General features: G+C 38.4%; 1 protein-coding gene across 1 annotated transcript in view; it reads right to left on the bottom strand.

The window, feature by feature from the left end:
• COL25A1 (collagen type XXV alpha 1 chain) overlaps positions 1-18029 on the bottom strand; it is a 445780-nt gene that overhangs the window by 47045 nt on the left and 380706 nt on the right. The window contains exons 19-22 of the mRNA XM_087437749.1: positions 8305-8367; positions 4086-4154; positions 1666-1710; positions 392-469 (exon numbers count right to left, since the gene is read on the bottom strand). Of these exons, the coding sequence (XP_087293875.1) occupies positions 392-469; positions 1666-1710; positions 4086-4154; positions 8305-8367 (255 nt within the window). The remainder of the gene's footprint in view (positions 1-391; positions 470-1665; positions 1711-4085; positions 4155-8304; positions 8368-18029) is intronic.

Raw genomic sequence — 18029 nt, 5'->3', positions numbered from 1 at the left:
GGATGTTAAATAATTTGCCCTAGGTCATGCACTTAGTAAGAAGAGATTTGAACCCAGGCAGATCCACCTCCACAGCCACAGGGCTCTTAATTGCTTTGTGAGGCTCGCTTTTCAAGCAAGGAGACAAAGATTGGCAAAAACTAACACAAGGTTTAAACTAGATAAGACTAAAGCACATCTGAAGGTAGAAGGGAAAGAAGAGGCAAGACTGAGAAATGCTGGGAAGTAAAGAGGATAAAGCGGGGCAGGGAGAAGGGGATGGGTTCAGGGGATCAGGGAGAAGGTGGCCTTTGAGCAGTGGAGCCCTCTGAGACCCAAGGCTGGTCTTTACACACACACATGGCGCTCATCAGTGTCACTGTCTGTGTCAGGGTGGGGAGCAGTCACTTGCCTGCAAAGCTTCGTGGAGGTTGCCATTGTAGTCTATGATCTCGGTAGCTCCTTGATCCCCCTTTTGACCAGGTGGACCCTACGAAAAAAAATCAACCAAGGGAAGACCTTGGAAGTTAGGCTAGGATGCAGAAGGGACTGGCAAAAATAGAAATAGCAACATGTAGCTCCCTCTGACCATCAATACCCTAGTAAGGCCCAGCTGCACTTTAGAATAAATAATCATGTTCAAATTTTGTCCCTATTTCAAAGGAGGCAAACCACTTCTAACTTCCCGTCTGTGGAAGATTAAAGACATGAAATCTGATTTAAAAAAGACATATGATTCAATCTCTGAAATTTTCTTCTGAAAAGTATAAAATGTAGGCTAATCTGATTTGACATAAAATTTTGTTGGCTTTATCCATATTTATTAAAACAACCCCTAACTTCTTTATACTTCTCTACACCTCATAGATTCCTTCCTCATTCTTTAAGAAGATATAACACTGTTCTGTAGGAAATGGTTGGCCTTCCCAACAGGAATAGAATGCCATTAAAATTAAACCAAATAGGGAACAAATTTTTTTTTCTTTTGTGAGTAAGATTCACTCTGAGCTAACATCTGTTGCCAATCTTCCTCTTTTTCTGCTGGAGGAAGATTAGCCCTGAGCTAACATCTGTCCCAATCTTCCTCTATTTTGTACGTGAGTCACCACCACAGCATGGCTTAACAAGTGGTGTAGGTCTGCACCTGGGATCTGAACCTGCGAACCCGGGCTGCCAAAGCAGAGCACGCTGGACTTAACCACTATATTACAGGGCCGGCCCTGGGAACAAATATTTTTAAGACATATACCCTACTCGTTAACTGGTCTGCTACTGAATTTCCATTAGTCACGTCTTAATTCTCTGCCTGTGTTTAAAAAAGGCTCTGAAAATATGGGCTATTGCTTTCTTTATAATTGGGTTAACTGAAAAATGGAAAATTCTATTAGCTGGATGGCTATGGGTTTGCTACTGCTCATTTAGCAGAGGGGAAGTAGATAGAAAGAGTTCTTTAGACCTCCTTCTCCTGGAGTTTATTTTATGTGTTAGAATCTACACATTCATTGCTCCTGGTGACTAAAATAAAAAATAAGAGGAAAGGGGAGTAGCAGGAATAATTACAGTCATCTACCTCCAGTGCTATCATTGGACATCATTAATCTAGGTGCCTTGTGAAAAGCCACATGGACACATATATCAAATCTGGGCTTGTAGGGGGCTAAAGGCTTAGTTGAGAGACACACTCACCCTTGGTCCCAGGTCTCCAGAGTCCCCTTTGTCTCCACGATCACCCTTTCCCCAGTGAAAAAAGAAAAAACCTAATTAGTAGTGGGACCAACAGTCTAGAAATATCTCATATCTAATGACGTCTTTAATACCATACAGCAGCACCTTTAATAAGAACTTCTGAAGTAGAAAACATCTAGAAGAACAATAACCACCAACACGGCAAATGCTTCTTTAAGATGCACCTTAAAGTGAATTAAAATTCCCCTTTCAGATGACAGAGTAGCTTGAAACAATAATACGTATGTTACCTCTCTCACTAGGGATCTTCAAAAGCAAAGCAAGTGGTTTCTATGACACCCAAAGTAAGCTTTCACCTCTCAGATTGAGCCATGTTCTTGCCTTTATATGAAGAGATTTGGGGCAAAGCGAAAAGAAAGTGAACTAACTGGGTTGTCTGCTCTCTGAGAAGGAAAGTGTAGATAATTGGGACAGGAAAGGAATGAAGGGCTCATTCTAGGGAGACTTAGAAGTGAGAGGTCCCCAGCTAGGCCTCCCGCTGATGAGGAAGATCTAAGGAAAAGTTTTTCTACAGGTACGTACAGGCCTTGTAAGACTCAGAAGGTGCTGAAGTGGACAGCAGCTAGCTGGACCAGGTTGGCAGAGCCGAAGGTCAGGGCAGGGCCAACTCAGCCCTCTTTTTTTCAATGCAAAATGAAAAATATCTAACGTTCCATTTATGGTGTTATTACCCCACCTGGAGAGACACCAGGGGTAGTCTAAACCCAAAACTGCACATGCATCACTCTGAGAACACTCAAAATTCTCGGAAGTCTAAACGGAAGCTTTGGAGAAGAGGTTTGAACCTGTGTAGATTTGAAGTTTCTTTTAAAAAGCCTAAAATTTATAGAGTCCTTTTCCTAAATGGAATTCAAAGCATTTTTTTTCCTAAATGAAATTCAAAGCATATTCCTATAAACTGGGTAAGGACCAATGAAGAGAAGCAGGAAAAAGGATTCTCATTTTTTTCGACTCACATTATGCTAATAGCATTGACCATAATAATTAAATTTGCTATGAAAAAAGAATTAATAATTCCTGCTCTCTATTTTCCTCATTTTGCACCCATTTTTCCATGTTATTACCTAATGGCATCTTAAATAACACCAGCATATAGATTATTGCAGATACCATAAAAAGCATGATAAAGAATTTCAATGGGTGGTGAAATTTTAATGCAATGAAGGGAGTCAACTAACTTAAAAGCAAAGTATGATTTAAGCATAGCTCAAAAGATAGCCAGGAAATAAAAATAAGATTATACCTTATATAATTTAATTTGAGTAAAGTACTTAATTTTTTCCAAAGAAACTATTTTTACAACACAGGAAATACAACTTCTCTCAAATAGTCTGAAGCACAGCAACACACGGAAACAAACAAGATAAAACAAACCAACTGTTTTGAGATATCATCATAGGGATGAAATTGTTGCAATCCCAGTGTGTGCAAGAATTTAACCTAAAACGATTCTCCGTGGAAGAGGCGAAGAGCGCCGCTCTTGAGGGTCTCATGGTTACAAGGTGACCTGGTTACTGACCTTTGACCCCTTTGGGCCTCTAGTTCCTGATTCACCTTGTTTCCCCTATTACAGGAGAATATGAAGATGAGAAGAAGATGACAGAGGAGATAAGAACAGAAAAAAGAAATTAGCAGTGTCTCAGAATAACGAAGAAAAATGGAAACACTTTATTTTAACTGCCTCCATATATGGCTCTGTGTAATGTTGGCTTTTATAACACTAAATATAGGTATTATCACCACGTCACGAGTTCATTCCCTGGTCTCTCCACTGACCTTCATTTCACTATAATCCTGAAGACTTCCCACCCATCAGTGGATGGGAAGAGTTCTGAGAATGATTCTCATTAATCTCAACAGTGTTTGCATAAACTTCCTTTTCATCCAAGAGTAAATCATTTCCTGTGTCTCTAGGATGTGTTATTAAAATAAAGAGTTACCATATTAGTTTGCAGGAAGTTTAGAGGAACAAAGATTGAACAGTCAAATAAATCCTTAGCTCTAATATTTTCAAGGTGTTGTACACCATCAAGTTACCACAGAAACTACCACAGCACGAATCTACCTTTTTCTAAGTTTTAACACACAATGAATGATAACGTGCTAATATGACAGTGCCTCTCCCTTTACGTTTGGATGTGTTATTAAATTTGTTTACCAAATAGAACACAGTAAACTAGAAAAGTCGAATTGTAAAATCCCTTTAGAAAAGAACCGATTGGTGAACATTTCAATAAATTATTTGTGATTTTGGCTGTTATGATACCTGTTGAGGAATTTTATTTTAGTTTCATGTTCTAAGCAAGTGGCACACATTCCCAAACCACAGAATGTTATTTTCCAGTGTGAGAACAACTGACCTTCAGTCCAGGGGCTCCAGGCTCCCCTCGCTCGCCTCTTCCAGGAGGCCCTGCCTCCCCGCGTTCACCCTGTCACAAATTACAAAATAGGTAAATAGCAACCTCCCTGCCATCAGGCTGGTCTCTGTAGATTAATGAATAAAATCAAAGCAAGCAGAGAGTTGCCATTTATTTACCATGTACACAGCACTCTATTAATCTCAACACGGATTATCCCACTTAATAATCAAAACAATTATTCAATGTTTGTATTATCATTCCCATTTTATACACAAGGAAGTGGTTTCGTAAATGCATGTCAGATATCGATGTTGGTAATTAGAAAGACCTTTAAAGGGAATTGATAAGGGCTGTCATTATACCTCAAGACAGGCACGGATATAGTTTTCATTCTGCAGCCACTTTTTAAGATCTACTGGGAAGAAGCATGGCACAGTGGTTACATGCCAGGTTTTGTAATCCAACATCGTGGGTTTTAATCCTGGCTCTGTTATTTGCCAGTTCTGTATTTTGGGGAAAGTTAGTTAAGTTCTGAAAGCCTCAGTTTCCTCTGTAAAAAGGAGAAAATTATAGTACTGGCTTTATAACTTATAAATGTAAAGGGCTCACAACAGTGTAATACACACAAGTGTTACAGCTTTTTACTATATTCATAGCTCTGTGAAGTAGGAACATGGTCACTGCCCCCTAGGAGCTAATGATCTAGTTAGACAGACAAAATCCACATGAACAAAACAGTTAAGAATTAAGGAGTAATGCAAGGCTACATGCGAGAGAAGAGGAAACCCCATAGAGTTCTGAATGGTCCAGATTGGCTCCTGAGGTGAGACTGAGTCATGTCCTGAGGATGGGGAGGGTGTATTTTATAATTATTGCTGTTTTATGACTCTGCTGTTGATGAGTGCAGGAACGGCACAGAACACTTTACATGTGTTATCTTATTTAATCCTCAGGACAAATGAGAAAGGTATTAGTATCCATAGTCTACAGATGAGGAAGCTAAAGCTCGGAGAGGTTAAGTAACTTGCCCAAAGTCACAAGGCTTTTAAAATAGGAGAGCTGATTCAGAACTGATTGTGCTCAATCTTCCATTTTTGCATCAATTTTTTTTTTTTTTTTGGTGAGGAAGATCGGCCCTGAGCTAACATCTGCCAATCCTCCTCTTTTTGCTGAGGAAGACTGGCCCTGGGCTAACATCTGTGCCCATCTTCCTCTACTTTATGTGGGACGCTGCCACAGCATGGCTTGAGGAGTGGTGCGTCGGTGCACGCCCGGGATCCGGCGAACCCTGGGCCGCAGCAGTGGAGCGCGTGCACCTAACCACTTGCGCCACCGGGCCGGCCCCTGCATCAATGTTTTTGTATGTAAATATTTTGCACATCTCTGTTCATTTTCTTAGGATAAATTCCTAGTTGGGGAATTGCTGGGTCAAAAAGTATGAACATTTTAAAAGCTTGTCAAGTTGCCCTCCAGGAAGACAGCGCCGTCTCTCCCTGACCACAGGGCAGAGAGTGACAGCTTCCTGCACGGTGGGTAGAATTTCCATAATCAAACAGGGTTGGCATTCAGACTGGTGACGGCATGTTTATGGATGAGAGATGCACCTCCCCACTGAAGGAGCTCACTCATCTTGGAAACGAGAAGAAAATAGGATTGGATCCATGATGGGTGATGTTGGGCTCTAAATTCCAAGATCCCTGTCTGTACCATGTCCATCTGGGAAGCTTTTGTGGTTTGCAGGGGAGGTGTGATAGGTTCGGGCAAGGATTGAAGAACACTCTGTAGGTTTCTCAGCATGAACCAAAGAGCATGTGAAAATGAAGAGGTTGGGAGAAAGGTGAGAGACTTGACCTATGTAGGAGATGGAAAGGTGTCCAGATGGCATCTCCCAGGGATTAGAGACTGAAGGGCTTCTGTTGGTATACGGAATTTTTATTTTTTAAAAAAGTACTATATTTGGTGATTCTTTTAATAGTTTACAGAAGAATTCTAAAATAGGAACGAACTATAAGATTATTTTAGAGAAAAACAAAAACCTCAGAAAATCATTTATCTGTATTATACCACAGGAGTCTATATATCTTTACCTAGAATCACTTTTTATCACAATGCCCCTAATTTTGATTATCACTCTTTGGAATTACATTATTCACTTATTTACTTCTTCCTCTCCTTCTACCCCTCTGTCACACACACTGGGAGAGTAGAGACTGCTTTTGTTGCATTTAATCTCCATTCTCAAATAGTAGAAAAATGTCTGGCAAAAACTGTTGAATTAATGAATAAACAGTATTATTCAAAGTATTCTAAATTACTCATAATGAAATCCCATTTCTTTAGACTGGTGTAGGTCTCTTCCAGGCACTGATGCCAATGCTGAGGAGACAGCGGTACTTAAAACAGACTTTTAGATGCCATTATACATCTTCCTTCATGATGATCTCTCTTCACTGTGTTGGGGGTAAAATATGCAGGATTAGTTTATTTTTCAAATCTGAGTTTAGTCGTCCAAATCCAGACTGCCTACACAACTGGAAAAAGACTTGTGTTTTCAGGCTGAAAGAGATTTTTAAATAATCATGACTTTTCCCTTATGATACCAAGTGCATGTCAGATAGGCAGTTTAGATGAAAATTAACTTCAAAATAGTGTTAATAAAATGAACTTCCTGCCCACACCCCTACTTGGGAAAATGCAAAACAGGTACAGTACATTCTTTACTTTTATTGGGAGTTCGGAGCAGCATCTGTTATAGAAGTATCTGGTCTGTAAAATCAGGCTGGGGTCTTCACGAACAGTAATTAATGTGGATTTTACGGCTCTACATCTGGATGTTTTTGAAACTGCATAATAGTTTCAAATCAGTGAACTACAGAAAAGACATTTAGGGATGAACTCCACTCTCTCCTGCCTGTGTTTCTTCTATTTTCCCTTCTTTAGCAAACAAAAGGCTGCAAACATTTAGGATCTGGTTCAGGCCTGCTTCTCCGGCGTGACTGGTTTCTGGTTTCTCTGTGCTCGTCCACGGGGCTGTCTCGTCTCTTACCTGGCTCTCAGGCCGCAAGCCCAAATACATACAACAGTTCTAACATGAACACAGAATGCTCATTATTCTCTTGCTCTCTCTCCTTTTATTCCAGAAAGTGCATTTCTTGTGTGAATCTTTTCAGGCTAAAACAGGCATTCCTCATATTTTGTTAATAAGTCTGACAGCTCATTATGTGAAAATGAAATTGCTTAAGAAAACAGCAATTTTTCATAAATCCAACTGAGTTCAGCCCCCCTTAGGCCACACATAGTTTCCATTTACTAGAATTAGAGTTATTTTCTCTTGACCAGCGGAAATGAGAACCCTTCTGTCAGAACAGACCATGAACATAGTTCTCTAGCTCTTGGAAATCATCTTGGCTTATTTCTGTGAATGCAATACACATTGAGGCAAAGTCTGCGATGGTTTAAAAATAAAAGAATGTAGTTTGATCTAATTTTGCCCCTTCTGTGATTCATGAGTCTGTCATAAGTAAGGTTCCATCCTCAGAGCTGTGCCTTTTTATGTCTTACTGGGTAGATAAAAAGAGAACGATGGGCCTCACTGTATCCTCAGCAACATAATTTTTTATATGGCGGCAGATCGATTTGTTTTTAGGGCCCTCTCCAGGGTTGCCAAGTGGAAGGAAGATCACGAGATGGTTTTCATTACAGAATCTTTCTGCAGACATCATTCAGCATGGATCCTTTTGGGATGAGGCACTTAGGAATCTATATGACATCAGGACCTGCCTTTGAAATCTAGGGAGTGATGGAGGAATAGTAATAATGTTTGATTTACAAGTATGTCCTAAAATCAGTGATGAGGAGCGAAAGTTAATGAGTTCTATCTCTCCTCCTCAGAATTCCCTCACTTTTCCATATGGCCAGGAGGCTAATAGCATCATATCAATTTAGGAGCAATTTGGGGGACAACTGTAACAACTAATATATTCCACCATTCTGTTGTGTTGCCTAAGGCTTTCTGGAATTAACTTCCTATTACTCTATTTAATATGGTATTCTCACTGAAGTGCTTAGTAACAGGTGATAGGCTGCTTTAGTTCTCTATCTGGCAAAAATATCTGGTCACCTAAATAATAAAGTTACCCCACATTCCTTTCAACATAATGAACTAAAAATATGTGAAAAAATTTCAGAAAGAAAGGAAGGGGAAAAAGATTACACTTACCTTTGTTCCTGGTAACCCTGGTAAGCCTGGTTCCCCCTGAGGACCAATGAAACCCGGTTCTCCCTTTAAAAAGATGGGCATATGAGACCGTTATTCATTTGACAGTAAATAAGTAGAGTTAAACTGATTTCCTTCTGCTGGGATTTTACTCCTTTGATTCCATACAGTTTTCTTGCTGAGATCCAGCAACTGACTTTAAAATTAATCAGAATTGGTTCTGATCAGTGCAAATACTTCGAGCAAAGCTTTGGAGAAACTTTAGAAAGGGAAAGTGACAAAGAAACCAGATAAATGTCTTTACAATTTCCTTTCTCATCTGTTGTACAGTGCTTCTTATCATTTACCAAATGAAGATCCATTATATTTGGGTGGATGTGGTAGGTAGCCTCTAAGACAGGCCTCAATAACCCCACCTCCTGGTATTCATGCCCTTGTTTAATCCCCTCTGCGTGAGTGTGAACTGGATTTCCTGTCTCATATCTATTGAACAGAATATGGCAGAAGGAATGGGATATCACTTCTGAGGCTTAGTAATAAGAAGACTGTGTCTTCCATCTCGGAGGCTCTTCCTTGTTGTCTCTCCCGTGGATCACTTGCTTTGGGGAAAGCAAGCTGTCATGCTGTGAGCAGTGCTACAGAGAGGTCCACGTGGTGAGGAACAAGGTCTGCCAATAACCACATGTGTAAGCTTGGGAGTGGATGCTCTACGCCAGTAGTCTTCAGATGACACCACAGCCCTGGCTAACAGCTTGACCGCATCATCATGAAAGACACTGAGCCAGAGGCACCCAGCTGAGCTGTGCTCAAATTCCTGTTCCTCCAAAACTGTGAGATAATTGTTTGTTGTTTTAAGCCACTCCAGTTTTAGGGGTAATATGGTAGGCAGCAATAGATAACTGACACAGTGGATGTGGCTAGGGAGGAGATTCAGGAATGTTCAGCATGAAAGGAAAAAACACCCCTTTTTGCCATACTTCCATAACCTCTTCTCCACTGCCTGGAGAAGGTATAATTCTCTACCTGGTTGTGGTATAATAAAAAATGTATTTGGTCTTTTTCCTGGTTCCTGGCACAGAGCTCCTAAAACCCTTGGAATTCCCTGAGTGATATGAGTAATAGGAGCACCTTTTGTTATTCATAACAAGCCTCTTTCAAAGGTACCAGAGTTTAGGCTAATGAGGTGACTGTTGGGGGCCCTAGAGAGCTTCGGGATGGGGGCTGTGATAAGAGGGTGGAACTTTCAGCCTGTCTCCTCCTCTCACCATTTCCAGGGAGGAGACGGGCTGGAGAGTGAGTTCAGTCACCTATGGCCAATGATTCAATCAATTGTGCCTACAGAAGAGAGCCTCCATAAAAACCCCTAAACAACGGGGATTGGAGAGCTCCCAAGCTGGTGAACACATTCACATGCTGGTAGGATGGTGCATCCCAACTCCAGGGGACAGAGGCTCCTGCGCTCGAGACCCTGTGACCTCACCCTACGTACCTCTTCATTTGGCTGTTCATTTTATCTTTTATAATTAACTGTAATAGTAAGTATGCATATTCTTGAGTTCTGTGAGTCATTGTAGCAAATTATCAAACTTGAGGGGAGGTGGGAGTGTGTAGTTGTGAGTATCCTCAAATTTGTAGCCAACTCAGACAGAAGTTCAGGGAACCGGGGGACCCGGTACTTGAGATTGGGGTCTGAAGGGAGGGCAGTCTTGTGGGACTGAACCCTTAAACCTGTGAAGTCTGATGCTAACCCTGAGCATTAGTGTCACAATAGGATTGAATTGTAGAACACGCAGTTGGTGTCAGAGAATCAGAGAGTTGGAGAATTGGTGTTGGAAGACACCACGTATTTGGTGTCAGAAAACACCTGAGACCAGTGTTCACATTTTCTTGACTATCCATAAAGTTTCATTTTCTTCTCAGCAACGTGAGCACAAATATGAGTCTAAATTCCTTAAATCCAGAACAAAGTTTTAAAGCAAAAAACATAATGGCTCTGTTCCCATATTTCCTGGAGTTTTTTTTACCCGCAGTGGATTATTTCTGGAGCAGTTGCTAATGTTGTCTGATAACATTTGATTTTTTTCTAAGGTGGCAATATTTCAACGTGTTTTTTGATACTTAAAGTTGAGCAAGCAGATACAGAGAGGATATTTTCTAAGAAGTGTTAAAACGTCATCAAATATTTTTCAAACAAGTGAGTTTCTAAAATATGCTACATAAAGCCATTGGTATGGGGTGGGGAACAAAAGGACATCACTACCAGAAAATGTAAGCTATTCGTATATAATTCAACCAAATCTATCTCTAGCTCTGATGTTCATGGTACTGGTTTAAGAAAAAAAAGGTGGAGAGGAACTAACGCTTTAGGTTAATTATTTGTGAAATTTCTATAACTCTATTCTACATGTCCCCACACCCTTACACATCATGGAAAGGAGAAACTGAGCAAATAATTTTGTGCAGATCTCTTAATGGTCTAAAATGAAAATCAACTATATTCAGAGAAATCAATGATGACCATTCTACTTCTTATAAAAGAGTTTAATTTGTTATTTTAAACAAAAAATATCATAAGGGATACATTTATTTACAAGTAAGGTATTTCTCTCAATAAAATGATATATACAAACATATAAATATTCCCTCTCCACCCTCAAGAAAAAAGGTGTATTAAAGCCAATGTGTATCATTAGTAATGACTTACTGTCTTGAAAATATAATGCAAGTTAGTAGACTGAAAGTTTACAGGTGGACAAGACTCTTGCATATCTTCAAGTAGAAATAAAATGATCTCACTTTTTAGCAAAGCAAATAGAAGCACCATTAAAGCATACTAAGAAAAGAGAAGAAAAAAGAGTAAATGTTGCAAAAACATATTTCTTATTCAGGTTAGTGTTTAGTTTATAAGAAGATGAAACATGCAGTTTCATAATTCACAAATAAATAAATAAGGCTTTGTGACTTCAGGGGTCAGACAAAAGTGTTTTTTCTTCCTTTTTTAAAAATAGAACATATATTAAATTCTCTTGAGTAAAAATGTATTCTCTTTAAACAGAAATGTTCTGGGGGAAAATTTTTATTTCAAGATAGAAAATTAGCAATGCAGTTGACAGTCACAATAATTTTAGCTCTATTAATATTAGCTAATTTTAAAGCTTTGAGTATGATTAAACCTTACCATGCTACTCTAAGATAGTAACTACCATTAATACATTCATTTCTTATTTCAATTTATTCAAGGAGAAAAATAGCATACTTAACTTTAGCATCAAATTTTTATGTTTATTTAAATCCAGAGCTCTCAATCACTTCAGAGACATTATCTCCATCCTCTCTATCTCTTGGCAGGATGAGGAGGAAATAATCATTGGTCTTTTTTCTGTCTCAGGCTTGGAAGACAATTGCTGAAGCAAATAAGGCATAAATATGTCTACTTGTGGTCTTGAGCTGGGTGGACTGTATCTTACCTTCCTAAACTTACACCAGGGGTTCTCAAAGCGCCTTGTCACGTACCCTCATTAGTTAACAGAGTAGGAAACGTTCATTGATATGGTTTCAGATTCCACATTGTGCCTAATCTCGAAGAAACTACCACTTGTAGAGTCTGGAGTAGTATCAAAGAAGAATATCCACAATTTTATGGAAAGGTTATGAAAATCATCTTCCTTTGTCCAACTGCATATCTACATGAGGCTGGTTCTTCTTCCTATACTTCACCCAAAACAACGTACTGCAACAGACTGAATGCAGAAGCAGATAGAGGAGTTCAGTAGCCTTCTATTAAGCCAGACATTAAAGTGATTTACAAACAAACAAACAAAAAGTATAACAATGTCACTCTTCTTGCTAATTTTTTTTTGCTTTGGAAAATTCTATTTCATAAAACGTTATTTAATTAATACGTAATGAGTTTTTTAAATTTCTTAGTTTTAATTTCTAATACGGAAATGTCAATAGATATAACATATGTAAATGAAAACTCTTTCAATCCTAATTTTTAAGTGTATAAAGAGGTTTTGAGATCAAAATGTTTGAGAACTGTTGGTACAAAGGTACAGAACTGAGTTAAAACTGGCTTTGCAAACTGGAATCTTGAGGTGCCAAATAAATTGGTGTCATTAAGGGGTGGCCTCGTCAAGATTTATTATAAGATAATGCGAGGAAGGCACTGAGTACTGTTGCTGGAATAAAGGCAGCGAACAATAAATGTCTGTTATTAGTGTTGGCGTGATCTTATAGGTTCACAAATGTTAGGTATCATCATCATCATCATCATTAGTAGTAGTATTACAACATCTCTGCAACTCATTGGTGACATACAAGGCGACTTCTTGTTTCTTTGCAACCTATATGGGGCTATGCTCAATAGCTCTTCAAATTCTTTCAAGAAGTAACCCTAAATTTTCTCATGTGACTATATCATCATTTTATGAGACAATATCCACCTGCAGAGCATTTACGACTGCAAAACCAAAAGTGTGTAAGGTAGAGAAGTGACAAGTTTACTAAGAATGAGTTTTCTTCCTGTAAGGAAGGGAAAGGAGAAAATGGTTGTACCCATTGAAAATCTCTAAATAGATGTAATCCTTTAAAAAAACCTTGCCTCTTTGACAAGGACTGATGTAGAGTATAACGGCTCTAGAATCTCCTAAAATGTCTAGAAGAAAGCCTATGACAACCTACAGTCCTAGAAATACTTTAAAGTGATAAAAAAAATAAGCAAGTGGTTATTCTATGGTAGTCACAGTTCTAGTTAACCAGGATAGAGGAAGGAGACCGGGTCAGGGGAAGGTAGGAGAAAGCAGCTGAAATATCATTCAAACACGAAACACTTCCGTGAAATCATCTTTGGAGTCAATCAGACTACACAAAAATGAGATTACGTAAGTTTTTGAGGCAACAAGAAGCAGAAGTAACTATTAGTATTTCTCAGAGCTGTTTTTACGTATCTAATCTCATTTAATCAATGGGAAATAGGAGATTGCTGAATTGGAAATTATTCACACGTATTTGTCTGAGTAGACAAGGTGGGGGAGAGATGCAGTAGAGAAGTTGGAACCATAATGGAATTAAGCTCTTACATTACTTTTAATGAAGGAACAATTAAATCTTGAGTTTATTATTTCTTTTTCTTTTTTACAAGGCAATACCTGAATTAGAAAATCCAAATTGTAATTTCACTGAGCCATTTTAGGGATAACACAGGAACACAAGGCACAGACCCTTTGAAAAGGGCAGATGTTGGCCGTCATAATCAGGGAAACGTGGATTTACATGGGGAACAGCAGGTGCATAGCTCTACCGTTGAAGTGAAACAATAAAATATGACATTTTCTGAAACAAGATTAATCTTTCAGTTTATGATGTATTGGTGCTTTTTAAAAAATGACAACAAAAAATGTCAAAGAGAAATGGGGGAAAGGCAGAGGCTTTACATATTGGTTTGTCATGAACACCAGGGCACCAATGAATAGCATAAGAGTAAGTTAAGGGGAGCACTAATTACTTCAGAGCCACTTCAATCTGTTTTCCTCTCAAGTGTCATAGACATATATGTCTTCTCTCGTTTCATAGATATATCCTAAATTTCCCTCCGTCTCCCTATCTGTTCACTCACCATCTCAAGTGAGATAGCGCTTTGGGTTTTTACTTTTGTTATCGTTAAGAACAAGATTACAAAGTGCACTGGGATTCCACTCATGTTGGTGCTGTTGATCCTGTGGGGAAGGGAATCAAGAGTGAAGGCAACCAACCAACGGACAGATCTTAAAATGTCACTGCTTGCAGAGGTAGTGCCTATATACCAGGGCTTGAAAAGTAAAAAGAAGGAAGAGGAGAAGGAATAGCGGAGGAAGGCAGGAAGGGGGTGGATAGAAAGACGGAGGAAGACAAGAGGGGAGAGGAGGAATGGAGAGGAACAAGCATCTTAAAGTTTTCTGCTCCTCTGTCATGACCATCACTACTAAGTCCAGGTTTTATCTGTGGTTTTTGTTGGTCTCGGAAACATCCAACTAGATCTACCCTTGGGACAAACAGAGAAAATATATACATTATAACATCTAACTCTTAAAATAAATACTATGATTTAGTATGATTTAGTATGAGCTATGATTTAACCAAAGCCTGGAGATGAAATACGTTCAACACTATTTATCAGAACAGTCCAAAATTTTAATTGCTAAAACATAATTAATAGCTGGCACCATATTCTGCTACCCAAGCCACACGCTGACCAGGAATTCAATGGTCGTCAGAGAAATAAAAATCTCAGCTCGTATTATGGCGCTATTGTATCACGGCACTAATGTAGGATCAAGTTCCAAAGTGAAGAAAAACTTGGTTTAATTTTCTCATCTTGTCTTGGATATTGTATCCGATTTCTTCCTGAGCTATTTCATGAGTTTTGTTCTTTGTTTACTCTTAACGTTAATTAATTAGCTCACCACCAACGAGTTCAAAAACCAGGTCTCCAAACCAAGACTGCAACACATTTCCCTGAGTTGAGCTGGAAGAAATGATGAATAATAGAGTAGCTGTGGTTTTGGCAACTAAAGTGGGATTCAGGTTGGGCAGAAGAAATGCTATTAATTCAGGATAAAGCACAATATAGGCCTAGTAGCAAACTGCTGGGAGCAGCAACAGCAGCAGCAGACCCAGCCGACAGGTTGTTGGTTTGAATGAAAGCTTTGAACAGCCAGGGCACATAAAGATGCATCACCAAGTGTATGGAGAAGAGATATAGCTGGAATCAAAGCTGTGTCTTCATGTCACTAATTTTGGGGGGCCTAATGGTCTCACAGTGATCTTTCCAACTACAGCTAACCATTCGGCAGCCACAACTTTGATGCTGTAGTGTTAAGCTCAATGAAAATAAGTCACAGTAACTAATATGTACTATATTTGAAAAATTGCCTTGTTGTGCACCAAACAAAAATTTCCCATATTTGAAAAATTGCCTTGTTGTGCACCAAACAAAAATTTCCCTTGTTGATTAGTGTCAGTATTAGAGTTCTCTCTCTCTGCATTCTTTCATAAAGTGGCAGTATATACACAGAGACATGCAGTAAACTACAGAAGATTTAGCTATAGGAAGGTTGGATCCATTCGCTCTATAAGGTAAAAGGAAGACACCAAAAAGATAAGATTTTTGACCGAAGCCACTTTGCTCAACTCATTTGCTATCACTCTTGAAAAATTTAAACAGCCTATTGAGATAGCTTAAATTCTGCATATTCTGGCCAAAAAACCCCCCAAGACAAAACAAAAAACCCCCAAACAACAAAATTAACCATCTTTGCCAACCAAGAGAGCAACAAAAACTGGCCTTCTATACCACAAAAAGACAAGAGAAACCTAGGACATTCCTTAAGAACAGGACCCTTCTGAAATCTAACAATGACCATCAAAGGTCTAAGTCTTAGAATTCCATAATAAAATCTGGCCTGAGTTTCCTTCAAACCCACATTTAATAATAGTAGTAGTTTAGATGACCTTACTTTATCTTTTAAATGGCTACTGGGATAGTTGACTTAACACTCTTGTCAAATTTACATAAAGGATGTCCTTCATACAGATGAGAAGAGTCAACAAACACATAGATGGGATTACTAGAAAAGGTAACAAAGGAAGAGAGAGCTTCATTCATATAGAAACAATCACCAGGTGTTTCCCTATAAACTTCCAGAACTTACCATCTGTTAAATGGAATGGTGGCCAGAAAATCCTAACTGATTAGCTCTTGCCCACAGAAAAATCTCTGGTTTTTCACTTATTACCATTTGTTTTATTTTTATAAGTCATTATCAATTAAAGGAGTAAAAGATATTATTTTTTTAATGTGTCTAAAAAATCTCTAATATATCAGCTTAAACTAAGTCATGTTTTCCATGATATTTATCACCCCCAAGCAGTTCCAATTTTCATTGCCCAAAAAATAGTACAACAGGGATTGAAAAATATGTGATTTGCCTGGGTGCTAAAAGCATCACCAATAATTTTGATTAATGTGTCTTGACACTGAATGCATTAGCCATACAATATTCTTCTTGCTTAAAGGCTAATTAGAATTCAAGTCAGCATGATACCTGCTTTTGAGGATTATAGCAAGAACGGTTGTTGTAATAAGAACCTCCAGGCAGCCAGTTTTGGTAGTGATTGATTTATAAAATTATTGAGGGGAAAAAAAGAATGAGAAAGTAGAGTCTGTCCCAAAAACACTTATTTCCCTTAAGGATCAAATCTGTATAAATTAAAACATCTTGGTGGCTATGATGAAAATGAACTACAATAGCAGGTTTATTTAAAATCCAGAAAATATACCTTTCTGATTTTTTTTTTCCGTAACAGGATTACATCACAAAAGCACATTCAGTCTATTTATTGGAGGTTTCATTATGGCTGCTAAAAATCTCTGATTTCTAGTTGTATGAGTGTCCTAATTGGACTCTTAAATTACTCAACTGCTCAGACGCACTTCGTACAAGCAGAAAATAATTACATGTAACAATAACACAGTGTCATCCTTTTAACCAGTATTTCTTCCTTTTCTTTTTTCTTTTAGGAATTCATTCCACATCCTATGTTACTTCCAAAAACTTTCCTCTGCTATTTTTAAAAACGTGATTTGATGTTTCTGAGGAAGGAACCTCATCTCCAGTGGATTTAGAAGATAAGCTTCTATTAGATGACTGAACACTCTACTGAATCCTAAGAATGCCAAGTAAACGTTTCTGCCACCTGTGGAAGTTAGTCTTCCTGTGATTTAGTGTCAAGGATGATTTCCCATAATGAGGTATAAAGAGTCAGTTACTGTCTCGTACCCTCCCAATCCTCAAGTTCTTGATCTGAATATCAAATTTTCACTAATATGGAAGCCAGAGCAAAAATATCAAGCTTTCAGGGAAAATACTGTAAAAATTTCTTTGCCTCCTAAATGATTTGTTTTTCCTGATTTGATGTAATTTTTACTGTATTATGTTGCCCTACTACATTAATTAATTTATTTAATTTTAAGTATTACGTAAATTTTTTCCTATTTATCTTCTGAATATGATGCGATAAACTGGTGGTCTATGTTGAAAGGAGAAAAGCAAGCACTGAAAATCCGTATTTGTAAAGAATGTCTAGGGCTAGGCAATATTGTGCCTGTGGGCTAGTGGGTTTCCATCATTACTTGCCAAGGTTTCCTTTTGCTTTTCCTGTGAACAGTGCCGGGAAGGAGAACTTCAACAGTACTGTGTCTTAGGCCCAGGACGTTGTATTCCCTTAGGCTTTGTTCCTGGAATATATTTGGGCTATAGGAAAAGGGGCATAGTGTGATGTCATGTTTCAAGAGAAAGTAGATGATCTTACTGCTCTTAAGGTAACATTCATCCATCACTGCAAGGAGTTTTCAGAATCTACATCTATTTATTACCCTGTAGAGTATAAACGGCTTCATGTTCTCTAGGTTAAAATTACTCACATGATGAAAGACTATATAGAACAGGTTCATAACCAATGTCTCCAATATTCTGAGCTGCTCCAAGAGAAAGAAATGACAATAACTAAAATTAATATAGTATTTACTATAATCTTGGCAATATTTTAAGAGCTGCACATATATTAGTTCTTTTAATCCTCAAAACAACCTTCCGAGTTATGTGCAGTGATGATTCCTGTTTTATAAGGAAACCAGAGCACAGAGAGATTATGTAACTTGCCCAACACCATGCTATAGCCTCATAAAC

Source organism: Ceratotherium simum, chromosome 12 (assembly GCF_057802395.1).
Source record: "Ceratotherium simum simum isolate JZ-2026a chromosome 12, ASM5780239v1, whole genome shotgun sequence".
NCBI lineage: Eukaryota > Metazoa > Chordata > Mammalia > Perissodactyla > Rhinocerotidae > Ceratotherium > Ceratotherium simum.
The sequence above is the reverse complement of the archived record's forward strand: the minus strand, read 5'-3'. Positions and strand labels throughout refer to the sequence as shown.